This window comes from Canis lupus, chromosome X, assembly GCF_011100685.1.
Source record: "Canis lupus familiaris isolate Mischka breed German Shepherd chromosome X, alternate assembly UU_Cfam_GSD_1.0, whole genome shotgun sequence".
Classification (NCBI taxonomy): domain Eukaryota; kingdom Metazoa; phylum Chordata; class Mammalia; order Carnivora; family Canidae; genus Canis; species Canis lupus.
Window position 1 is genome coordinate 55,751,978 of NC_049260.1, and position 20,506 is coordinate 55,772,483.

The window sequence follows — 20,506 nt, forward strand, 5'->3', positions numbered from 1 at the left end:
TAGTGAAATTCATCTCATTCACCTTTGCATCCTCCATGGCCCCTCACAGAGTTCCTGGTACACAATAGGTACTTAACAAATATTTAACAAAATGAAACAAAAACAGCAGAGCCAAGTCTCAAGCTGCCCTCTCATTAGTAATTCAGCAAGATCAATTCCTGTTGCTCGACAAGGAGTGACATGTTGAGAGAAGAAAAATCTGGGAACCCTTATTGGTAAATCTCCAACAATGTGCTTCAAAACAGCCTTAGAAACTTTCAACCTGACAGGTAAAGCTCTTATCCCCACATTCTTTTCAGTAAACTGAAATTTATGCAGGCCCATCACCCCCAGCCAGTGAGTGGGTTACCAGTAAGTGAAAAGCAGTGACTGGGGCTGAAGAGGTGGAAGCAGGAGCTCTTTGGAGCCATTTGTAAAAGGAGGCTACCATGATCCAGAAATTAATGTTTCCTGGAAAGGGAATCTTGACTGAGGTCCTTGGATCGTTTCCCTTGGAAGAGTGGGTAACTGTGATGAGTGATGCAGGCCAAGTAGCTTGGCATGTGTGACATGCCTTTATGGTTTCTCAGTGGCTGGATCTTTTCCAGGCCATTCTGGACACAGCTTTTAGCTAAGGCTGCTGTGAGGCTCATTCCAATTCTGGAAGTGAGGCCTGGGGTATGGCCAAGATGAAAGATGACTGCATTCTCATGATGACAGCTTAAAGACAGGCCTCAATTTCACTTCCTTTTTAAATTTAATTTTATTTATTTTTTATATTTTTAAAGATTTTATTTATTCATGAAAGACACACAGAGAGAGGCAGAGACACAGGCAGAGGGAGAAGCAGGCTCCCCAAAAGGGAGCCTGATGTGGGACTCAGTCCTGGATCCTGGGATCATGCCCTGAGCCAAAGGCAAATGCTCAACTGCTGGGCCACTCAGGTGCCCCACAATTTCACTTCCTTGTTGGCCACCTCCATTCATTCATTCAATTGTCATTTAGTAGACACCCATTGTGCACCAGGAACATAGGTTCTGATACAGAGATGAATGGCCCATGCCCTTGAAAAGTACTGTTCTAATGGAGGAGACACACAGGTAAACAGACAATATGGTGAACTATCATAAGTGCCATCACGGATAAATACAGTACAGGGGAGAAACAGAGGGATAGAGAAAGTGGAGAGAATAAAACCTAAAGTCTTAAATGTAGCACAAAAGGCTGCTGGCTACCTCTCACCACTCCTCAGCCTTTGCATGTGAAGAGTAGACTATCTGAGCTAAATTTCAGAGAATGAAGAAGAGTTTTTTTTTTTTTTTTTTGAAGAAGAGTTTGTAAACAGGGAAAAGCTGTTGTGGGCAGATTTTATTCCAAAGACAGTGAGGAGCCAATGGAGGATTTTAAGCAGGGGAGTGACATGATTAGATAGATATACATTCCAGAAAGACCACTCTAAAGAATGTTTAGAGAATGGATTGGAAGAGATCATGAATGAAGGTAGGGAGACAGGGAACTGTCTCCAATTGTAAAAGTATCAGAATCTATACTAGGGCAGTAGAAGTGGGATAAAAAGGAAGAGAAGGAGTCAAAAGATATGAAGAAGTAAAACCTACAGGGTTTAGTTATTTATTGGATATGGAATGTAGGAGAGTGATCAGGAAGGGGAAACTCATGCCAATTTCCCAGATTCTTGGCTTGGGCAATAGGTGGATATAATACGGTTCAATGGGATAAGGGACAACTAGAGGAGCTACAAGTTTGAGAGCAGGAGAGATGAGATCGACATGTAATATATCTGTATTTGGAAACCAGGAAGGAAATATGAAGATACAGGTTTGCAACTGTCGGTAACTGAAGCCATGGGAATGGAGTGGATGAGACTGCTCAGGAAGAATTTCAAGAGTGATGAGAAGAGAGAGAACAGAACCATGAGGATTGACGTTTAAGGGGTAGAGTCAGGGGTGCCTGGCAGGCTCAGTGGGTAGAACGTGCAGCTCTTGATCTTGGGGTTGTGAGTTCGAGCCCCACACTGGATGTAGAGTCTACTTAATAAAAAATATTTGGGGGCACCTGGGTGGCTCAGTTGGTTAAGCAGCTGCCTTTGGCTCAGGTCATGATCTTGGGATCCTGGGATTGAGCCCCGTATTGGGCTCCCTGCTCAACAGGGAGTCTGCTTCTCCCTCTCCCTCTGCCCTTCCCCCTGGCTTGTTCTCTCTCTCTCTCTTTCTCTCTCAAATAAATAAAATATAATTTTTTTAATTTTAAGGGGTGGAGTAAGAGTAAAGCATGGAGCAAAGATAAGAGAGAGACCAATAGAGAAAAGTGTAACAAAAGTCAAAGGAGATTATATAGTCATAAACCAAGTTCTAGAGAAATATTAATGCCTTTTTTTAAGATTTTATTTTATGTATTTATTTATTCATGAGAGGCACAGAGAGAGAGAGAGAGAAAGAGAGGCTGACGTGGGACTCAATCCCGGGTCTCCAGGATCATGCCCTGGGCCAAAGGCAGGCGCTAAACCGCTGGGCCACCGGGGCTGCCCATATTAATGCCTTTTTACCTTTATTTTATAAGATTTTATTTTTAAGTTATCTCTATACCTAACATGGGGCTCAAACTCACAATTCCAATATCAGGAGTCACATGCTCCATTGACTGAGCCAGCCAGGCATCCCTTCAATGGCATTTTTATTTTATTTTATTTTATTTATTTTATTTTTAAGGTGTTTCTATTAAAGCATGGAGATTGGATCCATGGACAGAAAGGGCTGCTTTTGATGACATTTTAAAAAAGATTTTATTTATTTATTCATGAGAGACAGAGAAAGAGAGAGAGGCAGAGACTTAGGCAGAGGGAGAAGCAGCCTCCATGCAGGAAGCCCAATGTGGAACTCTATGCCAGGACCTGGAGATCACACCCTGAGCCAAAGGCAGATGCTCAACCACTGAGCCACCCAGGCATCCCTAATGACATTTTTAAATGGTCATGATATAATGGCAAGTGAAAGAGGATATAAGATAATATGTTGCAGACAACAGATTGGTGGTTGTCAGAGATGGGAGATGGAGGGTGGTTGAAATGGGTGGAGAGGATTAAAAGGTACAAAGTTTCAGTTATAAAAGAAATAAGTCATGGAAGTGCAGTGTACAGCATAGTAACTATAGTCAATTACATATATGAAAGTTGCTACAAGAGTAGATGTTAAAGTTCTCATCACAAGAAAAAAATTTCTTTTTTTTTTAAATTTTTATTTATTTATGATAGTCACACAGAGAGAGAGAGAGGCAGAGACACAGGCAGAGGGAGAAGCAGGCTCCATGAACCGGGAGCCCGACGTGGGATTCGATCCCGGGTCTCCAGGATCGCGCCCTGGGCCAAAGGCAGACGCCAAACCACTGCGCCACCCAGGGATCCCAAGAAAAAATTTCTAACTGTATATGGCGACAGATTTTAACTAGACTTATCATGGTGACCATTTCTCAGTATATACAAATATAAAATCATTATCTTGTACACCTTAAACTAATGTAATGTTATATGTCAATTAGGCTTCAATAAAAAAATAGATATCATATGATGACAATTGTATTTTAAGAGTACATGTAAGTGGGCACCTGGGTGGCTCAGTGGTTGAGCATCTACCTTTGGCTCAGGTCGTGATCCCAGGGCCCTGGGATCGAGTCCCGCATCAGGCTCCCTGCAGAGAGCCTGCTTCTCCCTCTGCCTATGTCTCTGCCTCTCTCTCTGTCTCTCATGAATAAATAAATAAAATCTTAAAAAAAAAAGAGTACGTGCAGGTGGGGCACCTGGATGGTTCAGTTGGTTATGTGGCTGCCTTCGGCTCAGGTCATGATCTCCTGAGATTGAGTCCTGTAGTGGGCTCTCTGCTCAATGAGGAGCCTGCTTCTCCCTCTGCCTCTGCTGCTCCCCCTGCTTGTGTTCTCTCTCTGTGTCTCTCTCTCTCTCTCAAAAAAAATCTTTAAAAGAAAAGATACATATAGGGGCTCCTGGGTGGCTCAGTTGGTTAAGCATCGGACTCTTGATCTCAGGTCAGGTCTTGATCTCATGATCATGGGTTCAAGCCTTGCATTGGGCTTAAACCAAAAAGAATATATGTATGTATTTTCATTGAAAAATAACTATAAGGTTTCTTTTTTTTTTAATTTTTTTAATTTTTATTTATTTATGATAGTCACAGAGAGAGAGAGAGAGAGAGAGAGAGAGGCAGAGACATAGGCAGAGGGAGAAGCAGGCTCCAACACTGGGAGCCTGATGTGGGATTCGATCCCAGGTCTCCAGGATCATGCCCTGGGCCAAAGGCAGGCGCCAAACCGCTGCGCCACCCAGGGATCCTGAAAAATAACTCTAAGGTTTCACACCTGTTGATGTTAATCTCTGGGTGGTGGTGTTACAGACTATTGTAATTTTTATCCTTATGATTATGGGGGGATTTTCCAATTTTTCCATAAAGAATATGTGTTACTTGTGTAATTGACAAACATAAAAAATTAATATAAAAAGAGAAAAATATCAAATGGGGAAGAAGATTTCAAGGTAGGAGTGGTCAACTGAATCAAACACGTCAGAGTTAGTAAGACTTGTTCTGAGGGCTATCCATTAGATTTAGCAGCAAAGTGACTGTGGTGAAGACTATTTCAATGAAGTAGTTTGTAGGGGCAGAAGCCAGATGGGAATGGAACTGAACAGTGAATGGGAGATGAAGTGCAGACAGCAAGTACAGAAGTGTCTTTTTAAAAACTTGGTTAAAGGGTGCCTGGGTGGCTCAGTGGTTGACCATCTGCCTTCGGCTCAGTGTGATCCTGGAGTCCTGGAATCAAGTCCCGCATTGGGCTCCCTGCAGGGAGCCTGCTTCTCCCTCTGCCTATGTCTCTGCCTCTCTCTCTCTCTCTGTCTCCCATGAATAAATAAATAAAATCTTTAAAAAAATTGGTTAAGAAGGAAAAGAGATAGGGCAAAAGCCCAGTTGAAGATACCATCCAGTTTGAGAAAGCCACACCATTTGGTGGCGTAGAGATGTCCTGGGATCCAGACGTAGGTTGCGAAGATCTTCTGACATTCAGATTTCCAGTGTGAGGGGTACAGCAGAGTGTGGAATTGGAAACAGCAGTCAGCTCAGGGAATTGACATCACAAATTGCTCTTCATGGCTCAGAGGAAAACTCATTGTCACCCAAACTGAGCAGAACACTCCAGTGCAATGTATATGGCTACATAATTTAGAATACAGATTAATTCTTGGAAAAGAGCTTGTGATGAGTGTGAAATAATCATAGATTGGAAGTTCTTATGACTCATGTGATAACAGGGCTTCTTTATCAAGGTGTGTAACTTGGTTCTATAGACAATATCGTTCTCTAGGAATAATGCCAAAACTCAGTGCATTCTACAGCTCAGCCCAGCCCCAGATCTATGAGGTGAGACATCAACAGCAAGAATGAGAGGTTTGTGTTTATTGTAAAGCATGAGCTCAGATTCAGAAATCAATAACTGCTTGACATTCTGAAAAGCACCCTCATGCTGGCAAATCCAATGCCACCAAGCACCAATTTCCTAGGAGACAATGAAGTAGCTCAATCATCCTTGTCTTTTGTTGGATGAAAATGGCCAAAATGGAGGCTTAATCAGAGGATCTGAAGTGGATGCCCCACAAATTATAGAATCCCTCATCTGGATGTGTCTGCATCTGAAGTGAGGCGGGGGGAAATCCTAGGGGCCCCCAACCAGAAGAGGGTTTACTTGAGGAGGCCCGGGGTGGCAAAGCCTTGGAGGTGAACCATAATCTGCAAACCAAAGGCAAGATGGGGATGGAAATAGAAGTGAGACAAAATCTTTGCTTGGGAGGCTTGGGAGCAAGATTGTCCTGTTCGGGTGCAAGGAACAGATAAAGGAAAGTAGGTTACTTAGAATGGAGGCTGTTCAAGATGAAGACGTATTAGAGCTTACCATTTTATCTGGGGCTCAGAGCCTATTTCGGGGACTGATTTGGCAGTTTAAAGAATGTACACAGGACTAGGTCCCAATCTTCCCCTTCACAACACACATACACACACACATACACACACACACACACACACACACACTGAATTGGCTGAGGCTGGAGCTGAGTTGGTTTCATAGAAGGCACAAAGCATTATGGATGGGAATTAGCACTGGACTAAGTTCTTTTTTAAAAAAAGATTTTATTTATTTATTCATGAGAGACACAGAGAGAGAGGCAGAGACATAGGCAGAGGGTGGAGAAGCAGGCTCCCTGCAGGGAGCCTGGTTGGGACTCGATTCCAGAACTCCGGGATCATGCCCTGAGTCGAAGGCAGATGCTCAACCGCTGAACCACCCAGGCGTCAGCTCTTATGGGTGCATCTCGGGCCCACAGTTTTCTCCCCTGACCAGGTGCTAGAATCCACACTGGTGGAGAGCTGTCCAGGAATCCCTGTAACACATATTCTGGCTCCCTATCCACCACAGGATGGGTGGATGTTCGTGGACAGGGAGATGAGGGGCTTCAGGCAGAAGACAAGGGATTCCAGAGATCTGAATTGGCCAAGGAATCAGCCCTATAATTTGTAGCAGGGTTGGCGGGGGCATGTGGAGTAGAAACAAAAACATCTGAGTTTTCCAACCTGGCCAGCCCACCACTGCTCCTATGAGCAGCGCTTCTCAGCAGAAGCTTGGACCTTCAGGGTGTCATTGGCAGCCGGCATTTCCCTAGGTTTTGACTTGGTAGTGCTGGGTGGTTTGGGGACATAGCAGGGATAGTGGTTGTGATGGCTGAGGCAGGGGGATTCTAGATGAAGCATTCATGGTGCTACCGTTGGCAAACTTGGCTGAGGCCCAAGGAGGGAAGGGCGGAGGAGTCCAAAGAGTAAACAGAGACGGTGAACACCAGGGCTTCTATTTGGGGCCAGGTTTACATGTTTTATTGGCTCATCAGTTTGAGGGGGTGGATGAGAGATCAGAAGATTCCTGTTTGGAAGACCTGGGAATGGTTCCTACGAAAAAACAAGATCTCTTGTATATACAATATGATTTCAATGATGGACATGTGTATATAAGGAAAGAAAACTGGAAGGAAAGGACTAAACCACTAGCCACTTAATGGACAGGGCATCAGTTCATCAGGTTGACTGCCCAAACTTGGACAATTAGCAGAAGGAGCTAAATTCTTCTGGGTCCTTTTCACTTCTCCCTTCAAACTCGACACTTGGCCCCATTTTTCCGGCTGTGACCTGGACTTCTCTCTGATTCTTCACCCCACCACGCTACCTCTAGTCTCCTTGGGTAAAAATCCAGGACTGAATTCAACCTGGGAACATTCTATCCCTGTAGGACTCCCTAGGTCTTACACTGCACCCCCTCCCCCCACACACACACATACCCGCAAGAACAGAAGGATCAGGAAATGGACGTCAGGCTGTATTGGCTGAAACAAGCAACATTAGGACAGGAGACCCCAAATTCCTACTTTCCACTTCATTTTCTTCACTTTGCTACTTGGTCTAGTGAAAAGATGCAGAACTTTCTGGAATCATTTGCAAGCATACCTTCTGTTTGTGCACCGATCAGACATCAGTGAACCATAGTACCATTCCTCGAACCCCAGGAATTAGGGTCTTCCTAAAACACAGAAACAGCGGCAAAGTGAATTCCAAATTGCAGGGAGTGCATATGGTGTTGGTTAAGGCTCTATTTCCAGGAAATCTATGCAAGTAACACCACCTCACCTTTAGGCTTTACTATTGGTCGAATGAGTGTGCCATCCTATGTGGAGCTGGTTGTAGGATATTTCATACAATTAGGGGTTTTTTTGGGTGGGAGGGGTTGAAACAACTTTGCTTTTGTTCCCCACTCCAAACTGTTCTTAGAGCAAAAGGTATATGTCTACTTGTCAAGTGAATTGGTGTACTATCTGGGTAAGTTCTTCAGAAACCCCTTTGAAAAAATATGGATAACTCCCTCGAGTTGGCCTCTTTTATTATTTTTTAAAATATTTTTATTTATTTCTTTGAGAAAGAGAGAAGGATCAGGGAGGAGGGCAGAGGAAGAGGGAGAAGCAGACTCCTCGCTGAGTAGGGAGCCCAATGCGACTCTGAACCTGGGGACTCAATTCCAGGGCCCCAGGATCGTGACCTAAGCCAAAGGCAGATGCTTAATCAAAGGCAGATGCTTAATCGACTGAGCAACCCAGGTGCCCCAAGTTGACCTCTTTTAAAAAATGAATCCCTGGGGGGCACAGACTCATCCATGTAATTATGTGTCTTTTTGTAAAGGATTTGTGAAAACCAACACCAATTATGAATACAGGACCACTTCTATCTTTCCCTAGCAGCCCTTCCTGGAAATAGTTCGCACAAACCTTCCACAGCCTGAGCTATGGGGTGGAGAATTTTGAAAATGTTCTGCAAATTTTCGGGGTTTGCAATTTCCTTATCCTATGGACCCATTTGGGAAGAATTTTTGCCTGTGTGTCTTAAGCAACATTTATATTGAAAGCTGTCTCCTTTGATTTCTGAGCCGTGCATTAATGCTGTCTCATTGATCAAAGCCATACAAAATGCCATATTTTGTTTGGTAATGAAGCCCAGGGACAGGCTGGATGATGGATTCCACATGCGAGGCAGTGCTGCTGCATGCCATCTGAGGAAGCCTCAGGATTGCTGTGTGGAGACAAGTGGCATTGCTCTGTAATGTAATGATCAGAGCTCCCACCAGCCTGCTGATTCTGCTGATGAGGTCCGACGCTCTGGACTCAGATGATGTGGCTGGTGAGCTGTGCTCTTAATAATGGGACTGGTTTCCTCCACCAACTGTTCTGGTCCTGGGTGGAATAGGACTGGGGAAAGCTCTCTTTTAGGCTGATGTTTGAGCCATGCCGGAGACAGCAGGCTTATGTTTAAGGCCTCTTTTGCATGTTTCAAGACCTAAAGAAGCTCTCCCTGAGTGAATCTGAGGAAATAAGCCGGCGGATGTAAAATTTTAAAATATTCTCCCCCATGGGACGCCTGGGTGGCTCAGCGGTTGAGCATCTGCCTCCAGCTCAGGGCGTGATCCTGGGGTCCCGGGATTGAGTCCCGCATTGGGCTCCCTGCATGGAGCCTGCTTCTCCCTCTGCCTATGTCTCTACCTCTCTCTGTGTGTGTCTCTCATGAATAAATAAATAAAATCTTTAAAAAAATATTCTCCCCGAACACCCATTGTAAGCAGAAAGCGTGCTTAGGATTCCAGGCAGAAGCTGATTTTAGCTGCTTCCCAGGAGCAAATGGATTTTCATTGCTCACTGTAGTACAGTTTCTCCTCATGTCTCCCCCCACCCCACCATGCCCACTTTTCTCGCTCCTCGCTCGTCCTCTTTCTTTTTCTCTCTTGCAGTGGCAGGACCCCATCCAGAAGACATGTGCAAGTTGCAGTAAATAGGAAGAGGACAAGTTGATACTAGCGACTATTTTTTTATACAGCTAGAAACTATTCAAATAGATTTCCTGTAGCCCAGAACTACACACACAGCTAGACTCACCCTAAAGAGATCCTGCCAGAACTCCAAGGAACAGTGAGTACATAGTGATATTGACCTGTAGTTTCCCTTCCTAGGAGCTCTGCTAAAGGAGCTCTCTCTTCTGGTCAAACAGGTCTGCCTACCATTCCCTAAACACATCTCACTGCTTGCTGTCACTTGGAACGCTTGGACTCTCCATCTCCTTTGTGATCCAATTTCAACTCTGCCTCTTCCACTAAACCTACCCTCTTCATACTTCTAAATGCCTTCTGGCACCTCATAGCTACATATACATTACATATATATAGCCACATATACCTCCATTATTGTAGGTACCCACCTCTCCTGCTAGCCAAGAACTTTCTAGAGTCAGGAACCAGTCCTTACTCTGATTCTCAGTGGGACCCATAGAGCTCATCAAGCTATGGTGTAGTGGTTAAAAGAACCCATTCTGGAGCCAGACTGCTAACAACGAAGCTGGGTGATCTCAGTTATGTCATTTAACATCTGTGTGCCTCAATGCCCTGTAACATGGGAATATTAATAATGCCCAGTGCATGGGGTTACTCTGAGGATCAACCAAAGTAACACTTGCAAAGTGCCTGGAATATTGCCTTTCAGACATGGTGCACTCAGAAAGTGCCACTCCTCTTTATCTATTCGGCACCACCGTACATTAAAGCGGGAATCACCAGGTACCAAAGGATCACCCCCAGTCAGCCTCACCCCCATGGTATCTGGCTCAATTTTGCCTTATACCAAGTTTACCAGACACTCACTAAAGAACTTTCCTACCTGGCTTTAAGGGTCCTTCATACTCTGATCCCTTTAGCAGATGGATGGTATCTTCCACAGCCACCCCACCACAGCCCTGCCTCCCGTCTGTCCTCAAACATGCCCTGCTCCTTCCTACCACTGGGCCTTTACTCACACCTTTTCTCCTCCCTGCAATGCTGGCCCTGCCCTTCCCCTTTCAAACTCCTACCCATCCTTGATTTCTCCACTCAAGCCTCACCTCCCCTAGGAAGCCTTCCCCGATCGCTTCAGCTAACACCCACTTTCCCTCCTTCAACTTTCTCAGCAGTGTAAGTCAGAACCACATAACTAAACAGTTTTCATTGTGACTTCCTGAGTCTTGGTCCTGTCTCTTTGGGAAGTTGATAACTTCCTTAAAAACAGCTGGGAGGTTTCCCCCTCTTCTGCTACCTACCCCTTCCTTACTTTTCTCAGCCTGGGTGCCCAGCTGGTGTCCAGTAAGACTTATTGGTTCATGTGTCCACATACCTGTGTCTGGTCAAGGGAAGCCAAGGCTCTGACACTCTGGCAGTGAGCTTGGGCTATGGGGAAGAGCAGAAGCCAGGGGATTGGTTTCTGTTGACTTCACTTCTTCACAGCTGCTCAGGCCACAGAATTAGCAGGGTCTTCAGGCAAAGGCAAACTCTCCTTCAAACTGGATGACCCTTCATTAATGGTTGACACTCCCTGTTTACCTTAATGATTGCCAAGATCTGTTGCTGCACACGATATGCTTTGCGGTTCAACTGCCTTGGCCCTGAGGGTAGAAGGCAAGCTTTGAAGAGGTTTCAGGGTTCTGGGATGGGATTGGAAATACTTTGGTCCATGTCCAGCCACTCGGGACACAGACAATAAGCAGAAGGCCAAAGAACATCGTGGTCCTGCTGTATGGAGGGAGCACTGCCATCCCCCGCCTTGATGTCAGTAGGTACAAGTAGGCACTGCCCATGTCTTTTTTTTCTCCCCATAGTCATATCATTTTAGGGGCTGGGACCTATAAGGGATGAGAGGGATGGCACCCAGTGCAAGAGCCCTCTCTGCAACTCGCCCCACACACCAGATCCACCTATGGCCCAGGGATGGGGGAAGCCTGAGGGCTGTTAATGAGCCCAGGTCCAGTGCAGCCTCCCAGATGGGCTAAACATGGGCACATGGGTGACAATGGAGCCTCTCTCCCTCTGGGACAGGGCAGTAACTGCAGGCTATGTGATTTGTCTTGCCAAACCCATTGGGAGCTCAGGGGATCAATCTTATTTAATGACTGTGGGAGGAGGCGGGGCTGGTTAATGTTTGTCTGGTTCCTCTTGGGCTGTGGGCCATATCTGGCTCCGGCCCTGGGCTCTTTGTCCCTCCCCTGGCCTGGGCTGACAGCACCTAGTGGCATAGTGCAGACACACCTGCAGACATTCCCTGGGAAAGGGCAGCAGCAACCAGGTGAGGAGGCTGGGGAGGGGGAACTGGTGTGGCACAGGGGGAAAGAGATGGGGGCTGGAGAGAGGCCTGGGCTTTGCCTTCTCTGGGCCTCAGCATTAAGCCACTGAGATCCCTTCTGTGCTTCCCTCTGGGTAGAGCAAGGCCCCTCCTGCCAGGGGCCAGGGTTGCTTAGCCTCTCTCTGGAGCCTTCAACTCTTATCCTCTCTTCAGGCTCAGAGTTGCTTCTTCTCTCCCTCGTTTACTCCCAGCCATGGATTCCCTTCATCCTCACAGGGCTCAATTCCCAGGAAGACTTGAGCCCCCCACCGCCAACCCCACCCCCAAGGCACAGGGTGGCCAAGTTCCTCTCTTTCAGACATTTCCTGCCAAATAGGATTAAGGTTTGGTGGTACTGTTGGGCACTTCCAGGTGCTGTTTTCTTCCCCCCACCCATTAGAAGGTAAAGCAGGCATGCAACAACCCAGGGCTGCCAATGGACAGACAGACGGATGAATGCAGGGCACTCAGCAGTGGAGAGGGACAGCCAATGGGGCCGGGATTTAGGAGCATGGCTCTCCTCTCTCCTGAGGGAGTTTAGGCAGACTCAAGCTGAGCCTGGAGCAACTTTGATGATTTTAGTGATGGAAAGGAGGGGTAGCCCCCCAGCTGTTTGAAAGCTGTTGCAGCTGTTGGGGATGGCCCCAGCAGAGGGCACAGACTAAGTAAAGGAGACACGGGAGAGGATATAGACCAGAGAGGTTTGGAGAGAGAGACTGAGATACGAGAATGCAGCAAGAGCAATAGGGAGGGACACCTCCCCCCCACTGCCGGCTCTGGTGAGGGATCAACGTGAGTCCGTGAGTCCGAAGTTAACTATCAGCACCTTTGCTTAGCAGCTGCCTAGTAAGTTACTCAGTGTCTTTGAGCCCCCGTAGCTCCACCTGTGACTTGAAGACAATAGTCCACAGCTCACAGGCTTGTTGTGAGGACAGGAGTTAATGAACATACAGCCTCTAGAACACTATAGGCATTCCACAGGTGGTGGCTGTCATAATAAGCCCAAGTAGAGAGCAACAGGAAGTCTGATCATTGAAGGAGGACTAAGAGGGTATAGTCCAGAGTGAGGAAGGGAGCTGACATTAACAGTTCCTAGGAAAAGACCGTGGCCGAGGGAGGGAAGGAGAAAACCGGAATGAGCTGAAGTGACCCTGACCCCAGCCTGGCCACAATACATATATGGTAGGGTGGAGAGGACAAGCCAAGTGCCCTGGGTGCAGTGAGGCCACAAGGGTGGAGGCAGGGAAGGGCAGCGGGGGAAGGAAGGAGGGGGCCAGGGAAGCTTGGCCTTGGCCACACCAAACAGATGAAGGTGGCCTGGAATTCAGGAAGAAATCTCAAAGGAAGCCCCTGGTTCTTTCCTGGCCGGGGACTGCTCATGAAATGGGGGAGCAAGTGTGAGTCTGAGACTGAATATAACCTCATCCAGTCCAGTCAGGGCCCTCCTCTTGAACCAAAAAACACCAGGATTTCCTATAGTTGGAAAGAGGGACAGGGAAGAGGTGGGGGCAGAAAGAGAGAGACTTGATGAGCATGTATGATATGCATGTGCGTGTGTGTGCCCAGACCTGCACAGGTGAGTGCACATGGGAAGGAGTAGAAGTTCTGAGCTGTGGGCCTGGTCTCTGTTAGAACGCAGAGTAAGAGAGGCTGTTAAAGGCAGTGCGATGTAAAGGCTCTGAGAGCAGAAAGAAAACAGAAACCTGACTCTACCCTTTTGCAGAGTTGCCATTGAGGCAAGTTATTTAACCTCTCTGAGCCTCAACTTCCTTGTCCAAAAAATGGGGATAGTATTACAGGACTGTTGTATGGACTAAGTGCGATCTCCTGATGTTGAACTGTGCTGGAGTGCCCGGGCACATGTGAATCCGAAGCCAAGACCAGGGCCTGACACAGCCAGAGAAGTCTTGTCTAATGAAACACCAGGGTAAAAACAGGTCTGGAGCAACACAGAGCATATCAGTGCATGGACTTTAACCCAAAGTCACAAAAACAGTTTGGATTTCAAAATCAGGTCATTCCCCTGGATGTTTTTAGAATGAGACCCTTGAGGTACTGATGTTGACATAGGGATAAGCTCTCCATCCAAAGGAGAGAGCAAAAATCGAGATCTCAGTGCCCACACAAGGGTGCTTAGGGGCCCCAAAGGGAGCTGCTGGCTATGTCCCAGAAGGCGCAAAATGAGAGGTGGAGTGCTCACAACCTAAAAATTCAGGAGTGGCCAGGCTGACTGAGAGGCACCATTGAGGAGCACAGAGAATAGCTGACGTTTGCTTCAGAGTCTGAGGAAGCAGTCTGAGAAAGGTAAGGCAGGGAAAATAGAACAGATACAGAGGCAGTGAGCCGCAAGCCCCAGGAAGGAAGAGGGATGAGTTAGCAGTCAATAGGAAAGGGGAGAAGGGGCTAGAGGAAGATATAAGCCAGACCAGTTTTGGATCTCCCTTTTTCTAAAAACACTCATAGACGGGCATCTGCAAGGCTCAGTTGGTTGAGTGTCCGACTCTTGGTTTCAGTTCAGATCGGGGTCTTGGGGTTGTGAGATCGAGCCTTGCATCTGGCTCTGTGCTGGGGACGGAGTCTGCTTGATATTCTCTCCCTCTGCCCCCCCTTCTCGCCCCCAGCTCTCTCTCTCAAAAGACAAATACAAAATAAAAACACTCATAGAAAGAAAAATTAGAATTCTAGCCAAGGTGGTAGAGCTTATGGGAAAAAGTATGGGCTCTGGAGTAAGCTTGGCCTGGCTGCAATCCCATTCCCATCACATACTAACTGCACTAACTCCATGTGACCCTTGGACAAGTCCCTTCAGCTTTCTTTACCTCAGTTTCCTTTTTTGTGACATGAAGATGAAAAGGGACACCTACCTCCTGGGGTTGTTCTGAGGTTTACATGAGTTTCTGAAGTTTACACAAGGCCTGGCCTCACAGGTGCTCAGAAAATGGTTGTTCTTTTTTTTTTTTTTTAAGATTTTATTTATTTATTTGACAGAGAGAGTGAGCAGCAGGCAGAGGGAGAGGGAGAAGCAGGTTCCCCACTGAGTAGGGAGCCTGATGTGGGGCTCCATCCCAGGATCCTGGGATCAAGACCTGAGCCAAAGACAGACACTTAACCAAGAGCCACCCAGGCACCCCATAAATGATTATTCTTAATAATGTTCCTCAACCACCTGTTTGTGAACTAACGTGTGTCACCAGATGAAGCATTACTTTACCATTAACCATTATACCTCCTGTGGCAGCTCTGCCTTTGGAACCAGGGGCTTAGGAAAAAGGGCACCCCTGTTCCTATGCTGGTCACTCAGGCTTTTTTTTTTTTTGAAAAAATAAAACCTTGTTCAGAGAAGTAATCTATGTCCCGTGGACCATCCCTCCGTCCTCTAGTTTCTTGCATCCCATTCCCCAAGTTTTCTGTGGTTGATATATTCCCCCTCCCCACTACAACAGAGAAGAACCCCCCTCCCACTGACCTGAATACAGGGCTTCTGCCACCAGCACTGCCCCTGCACTGGGGGCAGGAAATGCCCTACATTTCCTAGGGGTGCAGGCCTGTGTATTCTCCTCACATCCAGTTTCCTGCTGTGGAATAAGTGGTGGGAGGTAAGAGGAGGCCTTCTTTGCCTGCCTAAAGCACAGAAGGGGAATTTCTTCCCTAGAGCAATAGCCAAGCTCAGGAAACCAGGAGATTACAATGTACATTTGATGTTGGGGGCAGGGCAGCCACAGAACAGTCTGTTCTATCTCAGGACAGACACCATAGGTCAATGGGCAGCATTGGGCAGCAAAAAGAGGGGTGTTGGGTTTGGCAGACCACCCAGTCCCTGGAGCAACATGTTTTTTCTTCCTGATAAGGTGCTTACCTCCCTTAATCATCAGCTATGAAACTGGAGCTGAGAACTTTTGCAGGTTGCTTCACTGAAGCTCATGATAACCCTGGGTACTAACCCCATTTGTAGATGAGCAAGTTGGCTCAGAGAAGGTCGGGATCTAGCCCATGGTCATATCAAGCGAAGAACCAGGATTCGAACCCAAAGGTGTATGACTCTTACCTATTCCATCTTTTAACCTTCTGTTTGCCTGCTAATTTTTGCTTTCTCCCTCTGGTTTGTACTCCCTGTGTGCCCACCTGTCCACTGGGGGTTCTCTGTCCTGAAGCTCAAGGAGGGATGGTCAGGCCTTGCTCCGTGACACTGGAGTCGGAAAGTATTTACAGGTCCTCTGCTCCCATGTTTCTTGTGTCCTAATGGGTAGCATTAACCCTTGCTTTCATTGTCGTTCTGAATGGCTGGCTTTTGCTTTTGCCAACACCAGCAGCAAAAGTCCAAAGAGCATATGGTGGAAAGAGCTGAAACTTCTGCTTCAGATACTTTTGTGTTTCGTTCTACTGTAACATTTCTTAGCTGTGTAACCTTGAGTAAGTTACTTAACTTCTCTGAGCTTCAGCCTCCTCATCTGGAAAGACTGGGGTAAAGTCCCTGGAGGCTTGCTGAGAGGGTCCAAGGAGAGAATGTATGGGAAAAAGCTTAACAGAATTCCTGGCTTGGGACAGATGAGTGAACTCACCCATCCCCTGTAGGGGATCTCAATTTAGGTAAAATCCTGCTGACCCTAAGTTTCTAGTAGAGTCATGGGGGACGGCCTCAGCCCAGAGTCTCCTGGTCCCCTTGGGTCCCCTTGTACATGCACCTGTATTGTTCCATCTCCCCCCACCCCCCACTGCCATGGCCATTCTTCTGGTGGGGCTGTGGGGCGGGTGCGGCGATGGACCGGGCGGGCACAGAACAGGTGGGTGCAGGCTGGGTGTCCGGCGCTGGGACACAAGTGCTCTGTGTGTAGGGTGGGCGGAAGTCAGGGCGTTTGATCTGAATTCTAAAGGGCGTTGTTCAGAGCTCCACAAAGGTCCCATTGTGCAGACACTGGGTATAAAGCAGCATATGACTCCCCAGCACCGGGCGGCGATGAATTGGAACGCAGGCGTGGACCCAGGGACCACTCCCCTTGCACAGACATGAGACCATAGGGGACCTGTCTGGGTGGCCTCAGGGATAGGCGCTCCCCAAGGTAACGGGATTTGTTGGGTTCGCCCTAGGTCCAGAGCTAAGGAGCTGGGGGATGGGGAGCTAAAAAGAATGGCTGATGGCAGAACAAAATGGGCCTGGTGAAGAAAGGGGCTAGAGAGGAAAGAACGTTGCATGAAAGCAAAGAAGGCAGATGGGGCTCAGGGAAGTCAAGTCAAGTGAGGAGGAGGAGGAGGAGGAGGAGGAAGAGGTGGAGGAGGAGGAGGAGAGGCTGGCAGTGGACATGGGGTGATGAGGAAAGCGATGACTATCCTTCTTCCCTTCCTGTCACTGGCTCTCGGAAAGGGTGACGGGGGCAGGAGGGGGTGTGTCAGGCAATGTTACGGCACCCACTTTTCTGCCCCAGCTTTCTGCCAGCTTGCCCTGTGGCTCCTGTTTTGCAGGTGTGAATGAGGCAGGATGAACTGGACAGGTTTGTACACCTTGCTCAGTGGCGTGAACCGGCACTCTACCGCCATTGGCCGGGTATGGCTCTCCGTCATCTTCATATTCAGGATCATGGTGTTGGTGGTGGCCGCGGAGAGTGTGTGGGGTGACGAGAAGTCGTCCTTCATCTGCAACACCCTTCAGCCTGGCTGCAACAGCGTCTGCTACGACCACTTTTTCCCCATCTCCCACGTGCGGCTGTGGTCTCTACAGCTCATCTTGGTTTCCACCCCAGCGCTCCTCGTGGCCATGCACGTGGCTCACCAGCAGCACATAGAAAAGAAAATGCTGCGACTCGAGGGCCATGGGGACCCGCTGCACCTGGAGGAGGTGAAGAGGCACAAGGTCCACATCTCAGGGACGCTGTGGTGGACCTACGTCATCAGTGTGGTCTTCCGGCTACTGTTTGAGGCCGCCTTCATGTACGTCTTTTATCTGCTCTACCCTGGCTACGCCATGGTGCGGCTAGTCAAGTGTGAGGCCTACCCCTGCCCCAACACAGTGGACTGCTTCGTGTCCCGCCCCACGGAGAAAACCGTCTTCACTGTCTTCATGCTGGCCGCCTCTGGCATCTGCATCATCCTCAACGTGGCCGAGGTCGTGTACCTCATCATCCGGGCCTGCGCCCGCCGGGCCCAGCGCCGCTCCAATCCGCCCTCCCGCAAGGGCTCGGGCTTCGGCCACCGCCTCTCACCTGAATACAAACAGAATGAGATCAACAAGCTGCTGAGCGAGCAGGACGGCTCTCTGAAGGACATACTGCGCCGAAGCCCCGGCACTGGGGCCGGGCTGGCTGAGAAGAGCGACCGCTGCTCGGCCTGCTGATGCCACACACCAGGCAACCTCCCATCCCGCCTCCCCCCACCCCCTCTACCACCTTGCCTCAGGCCTGCCCCTCCTTCCCCTCTGCCAGGGTGCAGGCCTCTGCCTGCTAGGGACTGCTGGATCAAAATTGTCCTTCTCTCCCTCGTTCCCTTCCTTCCCCTCACCCCAGGGCTTTCTGTCTGGGGGGCCCCAGGAGTGGGGAACCAGAGGCCACCCACATGAGTGCTCAAGGTTGTTGGGGGTGTGGGCAGCTCTTCTCATCTGTACCCCCTTTCTCTTCCCTCTCCCTCTCCCTGCGGCCACTGGGGACAGGAGATAGGATGCTCTGACAGCATCCAATTGTGAAACTAATCTTAACCCCATGTTGTCAGATACCCTATTTCTGGAGTCACATCAGTGGGGAGGGAAGTGGGCAAGTGGAATGGAAGGAGGGTGGTGTGGATGTGTGGGTGGAGAAGGGAGGGTAGGAGAGGCAAGAAAAGGAAGAATAGGGCTTTGCGTGCCGGTCTTGAGGAAAAGGAGGACAGGTCTGGGGAGGAGGAATTAGGGAGGGAGGGAGGAGCAGGCAGATAAGTTCAAGTGGGAGTTGGTCAGGGCCACCCTTGCCTCTAGTTCCCAAGGCCTCTCTCTGCCTGGAATGTTACACATTAAACAGGATTTTACAGTAAACGAAGAGGTGGCTTGTGTGTTTGTCAAGTTCTTTCTCCTGCAACCTCTGACCTCCCCCTGGATGAGCTGGCCTTGGTTTTTTGCTGATCTAGAAAGCAATGGGCAACAGACATAGGGACACCGTGAGCCACACTTGTCTGGTTTTTTTGTGTGTCTTGTTTTGTTTTGTTTTTGAGGGGGGACTTAACATTTTTTTTTAAATAACAGCTTTATGAGAACAAATACCTTAAATTCCTTCTTTCATTTTATTTTTATCATCTAGTCTAAGTATAGTTTATCAAGTTTTTCATAATTGCGTGCAGTCTTGTAAACATGACCACCATATATTAGAAAACATTTATATTACCTCAATAAGCTTCCTTGGGCACCTTCCTCTGATTTGAAAAACATCAAAATGACAACTCCATCTGGAGAGACAGGAAATGATAGATTTCACAAGTCTCAGAAAGGGTAGCACACATTCCCTGGATGAGGGCCCCTCCCCCACACCCCTGGGAGAACTGTCCCCCCTCTTCCCTTGAAACTGGGTGCTCACCGCAAACTGATGCTCCCCCTGCCAGCTACCCACTGGACTGCACTGTGACCCTGACCCCTCTCCTGGATTGGACAGAGCCTCTAATTCCACCCTTGTCCCCAGTTTTCTTCTGTCAGGAATCAACCTCCCATCCCAGAGATGTCTCCAAATGCAGGTCAGACATTTCACAGCCAGGTCTCCTCCCTGTCATCAGGGCATCAGGCATCACATCACTCCCAAGCAGCAGGTAACCTCCCCACCCTCTGGCAGCTGTGATGGTAAAAGCCCCAGGCTGGGTTCAAGTCCTACCTCTGTCCCTTAGGTGTCAGACACTCCCTGCGCCAAGCCTTAGTTTCCTTGCGAGCAAATGAAGGCTGGCCTCACCCATGTCTAAGCTCCTTTTGGCACTCTAGGCTTCTGGGATTCCTAAAAGGCTTCCCCAGAGTCACAGGGTTTTCCCCATCTTAGAGTCGCTGCCCTCACCAGGGAGCCTTCCAGAGTAAAAGTCTCCCCACCTCCTCCCTAGCAAGTTCCTCTACCTCTTACTAGAAAAAATGATTTGCCACTCCCTGTCAGAGTATGGTGACTGTGACAGGTACGTCAGAAAGGAAGAACAAATAGGGCATAATCTCATCAGAACTGTTCTCCTCTAGGGCAGCCCAGGTGGCTCAGTGGTTTGGCACTGCCTTCGGCCCAGGGTGTGATCCTGGAGACCCGGGATCCAGTCCCACATTGAGCTCCCTGCATGGAGCCTGCTTCTCTCTCTCTCTCTCTCTCTCTCTCTCTCTCTCCCTCTCCCTCTCCCTCTCCCTCTCCCTCTCCCTCTCCCTGTCATGAATAAATAAATAAATAAATCTAAAAAAAAAAAAAAAAGAACTGGGATCCCTGGGTGGCTCAGCGGTTTGGTGCCTGCCTTTGGCCCAGGGCGCGATCCTGGAGTCCCAGGATCGAGTCCCACGTCAGGCTCCCGGCATGGAGCCTTTTTCTCTCTCTGCCTTTCTCTCTCTATCATAAGTAAATAAATAAATCTTTAAAAAAATTTTTAAAAAAGAACTGTTCTCCTCTAGAAACAGTCTTTTCCCTTCAGACAGAAAGCATGGAAGGTTTCCTCATTCGAGGAGGTTTCTCCTTTAGAGAAGAAAGAGTAAGCCTCCCCTGCCTGTGCTGCCCCCCACCCTCCCATACTCAGCAGTCCCTGAGAGACAGCTTCCCCCTTCCTTAAAAGAGAGAGGTTACTTTT

At 48.3% G+C, this 20,506-nt stretch overlaps 1 protein-coding gene and 1 long non-coding RNA gene across 8 annotated transcripts; one reads left to right on the forward strand and one right to left on the reverse strand.

Moving 5' to 3' along the window:
* Positions 1-6,307: 6,307 nt before the first annotated feature.
* Positions 6,308-12,731, reverse strand: LOC106558461. Of its 2 annotated transcripts, none has more exons than XR_005386323.1 (4): positions 12,585-12,731; positions 10,778-11,045; positions 7,545-7,617; positions 6,308-6,992 (listed from the first exon to the last, which is right to left on the reverse strand). It is a non-coding gene; the product is annotated as an uncharacterized LOC106558461 (long non-coding RNA). The 2 variants fall into 2 exon arrangements; XR_005386322.1 differs by having other exon boundaries at positions 7,379-7,617.
* On the forward strand, positions 9,425-18,756 carry GJB1 (gap junction protein beta 1). 6 transcript variants are annotated; one of them, XM_038587672.1, is made up of 2 exons: positions 9,425-9,547; positions 17,216-18,756. In XM_038587672.1, exon 2 carries the CDS (start codon positions 17,232-17,234, stop codon positions 18,081-18,083), a length of 852 nt encoding a protein of 283 aa, XP_038443600.1. In that variant the 5' UTR covers positions 9,425-9,547; positions 17,216-17,231; the 3' UTR covers positions 18,084-18,756. The 6 variants fall into 6 exon arrangements, with proteins under 6 accessions (XP_038443600.1, XP_038443595.1, XP_038443599.1 ...); XM_038587667.1 differs by lacking the exon at positions 9,425-9,547 and adding an exon at positions 11,568-11,722; XM_038587671.1 differs by lacking the exon at positions 9,425-9,547 and adding an exon at positions 12,790-12,940.
* Positions 18,757-20,506: the final 1,750 nt, after the last annotated feature.